The sequence below is a fragment of the Alosa alosa genome, chromosome 11 (genome assembly GCF_017589495.1).
Source record: "Alosa alosa isolate M-15738 ecotype Scorff River chromosome 11, AALO_Geno_1.1, whole genome shotgun sequence".
Taxonomy (NCBI): Eukaryota; Metazoa; Chordata; class Actinopteri; order Clupeiformes; family Clupeidae; genus Alosa; species Alosa alosa.
The window spans coordinates 24,516,403-24,518,832 of NC_063199.1; the positions used below are offsets into that span (position 1 = coordinate 24,516,403).

The 2,430-nt window shown below is 36.8% G+C and overlaps 1 protein-coding gene across 1 annotated transcript in view; it reads left to right on the forward strand.

Moving 5' to 3' along the window:
- Positions 1-2,430, forward strand: part of LOC125303181 (hatching enzyme 1.2-like) — a 3,565-nt gene extending 1,135 nt beyond the window's left edge. The window contains exons 4-8 of the mRNA XM_048256749.1: positions 1-16; positions 295-473; positions 1,789-1,870; positions 2,031-2,164; positions 2,347-2,430. The exon at positions 1-16 is cut by the window's left edge and continues 102 nt beyond it. Coding sequence (XP_048112706.1) covers positions 1-16; positions 295-473; positions 1,789-1,870; positions 2,031-2,157 — 404 coding nt within the window. The 3' untranslated portion in view covers positions 2,158-2,164; positions 2,347-2,430. The remainder of the gene's footprint in view (positions 17-294; positions 474-1,788; positions 1,871-2,030; positions 2,165-2,346) is intronic.

Genomic DNA, 2,430 nt, shown 5'->3' on the forward strand with positions numbered 1-2,430 from the left:
TCCAGTCTGACAATGGGTATAAATGGCCAATATGTTAAAGAGAGACCAATCATTTTGATAAATATTCATTTAAAGTCTCAAGGATACAAGCACAAGAGTCTTTTGTATTTGTGACTGAATTTATCGTACCTACTGCAGGCCTACCTTAAATGTTGTAATATGCTTAATGTTAATAGCTGAAATGTTATTCTATTGCTGTAAGTCGCTTTGAATAAACGCGCCCGCTAAATGAATAATTGTAAATGTAAATGTCAATTAAAATGACGTGAAAATGCTGTTCTGGTTCTGTGGCAGGTGTTACTCCTACGTGGGCCGCATTTACAACGCTCAGGTGGTCTCTCTGAGTCGTCAGGGCTGCATCTACCACAACACTGTCCAGCACGAGCTGCTGCACGCTCTGGGCTTCAACCATGAGCAGTGTCGCAGTGACCGGGACCAGTACATCAAAGTCCTTCTGCAAAATGTGCAATCTGGTAAGGGCTCACCAAAGGATCTCCTATCATTACCTGCTTCATTTAAACAACTATACAAACTAGGGCTGTAAATCGATTAAAAAAAAAAATCTAATTAATTACATACTCTGTGATTAATTAATCTAAATTAATCGCATATATAATTTTTGCTGTGAAAGTATTTTAAATATTTAAATTCAAATGAATCATTGATTAATCAGTATTAGTGACATTAAAGTTCAAAAACTCTTTTATTACTATTTTCACTGTTCAAATAATGACCATAATAATCTATGATATGACCTAATATGCTGAGGAAATAAATTCAACAGTGCTTTGGGAAGAAGTTTTTTTTTCACATACAAGGCATTTCAGGCCACAGATATAACCTAGGGGACACAATGAAAATACATTAACACTCCCCTCAATGTCAACACTTATTTCTTTGCATTGATGTGCGACTATAGAGTTGATGAACTTCGGTGATATGCAAATTCCTTGCTGCAGACATTGCAGAGGACTTTATTTTCAACACTTTATTTTTATCAACACCATCAGGCCATTTTTTAAAAGTAAATGTTCCAATCAATGATCCAGACAGCACGTTTTCTTCTCTCTCCTTCATTTTACAGTCTAATTTTTACTGAATAGAACAGCTCGGGGTCAAAGGTCATACGGAATCGATTAATCTGCACTAATTTTTTTAATCAGTTATTTTTTCTCAAATTAATTAATCGAAATTAATCAGTTATTTTGACAGCCTTAATACAAACCCATGTGGAACTATCATAAAACACCAAAAAAGAGATTTAGACATTTGGAAGATGAAGCATCAAGTTGAGTCGAATTTTGGAATAAAAAAATCCAGATCCAGGTGGATTGGAATGGTGAAAAGTCTCTATTTTATTGACCTAAAACCATTTAAAAACCAACACGGATGTGTATCGGCTTGGCCTTCTTCACACCCTGAGAAGCTAATGCGGGTCAGTGTTGGGTTTTGCCATTTTACCATTCCAATCCATTTGGGTGCCTGGATCTGGATGTTTATGAAGTACATTTTTGATATATACTTTTTCCATTGTTTTCCAAACTACCATGTTTCCCTCCCAAGAGAACCAGTAACTTGAGCGACACCAGCAGCACTCCTGCTGTTGCTCTCTTAAGTCAAAATTTGTTGTCGTAACTTCTTTCTGTTATCTGAAGTTAGTGGTCATGACATAGTTCATCAATGTGTTTTAAATGTGTACTAGAAGTGGTAACAGCTTAGCACTTTTATCATTTGTGATACAATGATTCAGCAAATTTCTCTTGCTCTCTCATTCTATGTTTTAAATAGGACTGGAGTATGCTTTTGACAAGATCGCTACCTTGAACCAGGACACCCCATATGATTACAACTCTGTGATGCAATATCACAAGTAAGTCCATTTTCAGTTTCTGTAATTTAAGTATCTCTATAATTAATTCAATAGGCATTGCCAATCAGCAAAGAATTCTGTCATGATTGAAGAAGAGTCTATCATTGCATTACCATGTGTAACTGTAATTACAGCTAATAGATTGTGTGGTGGATTTCAGGTACGCCTTCTCTAAGAATAACCAGCCCACCATGCAGCCTTATCCTGACCCAAATGTGCCATTCGGAACCGCCACTGAAATGAGCAAGAATGACATCTTCAGAGTGAACAGGCTCTATCAGTGTTAATGGACCAGTAAGTCCAATGTACTTTTACTGTGAACATAATGACATACTCGAGTAATGTCCTGAAATATGATCCCAATGTGATGTCTTTATCATGGTGCAGTAATACTGTGTGTTTGTGTGTGTGTGTGTGTGTGTGTGTGTGTGTGTGTGTGTGTGTGTGTGTGTGTGTGTGTGTATTGTTTTGAACAGGAAAAGAGGGGGAAATCCTTCAGTCCACAAGTTATGTTGCTGATACTCTGCCACTGTTGTCACAATAAAAAGACTTGTGGAAAA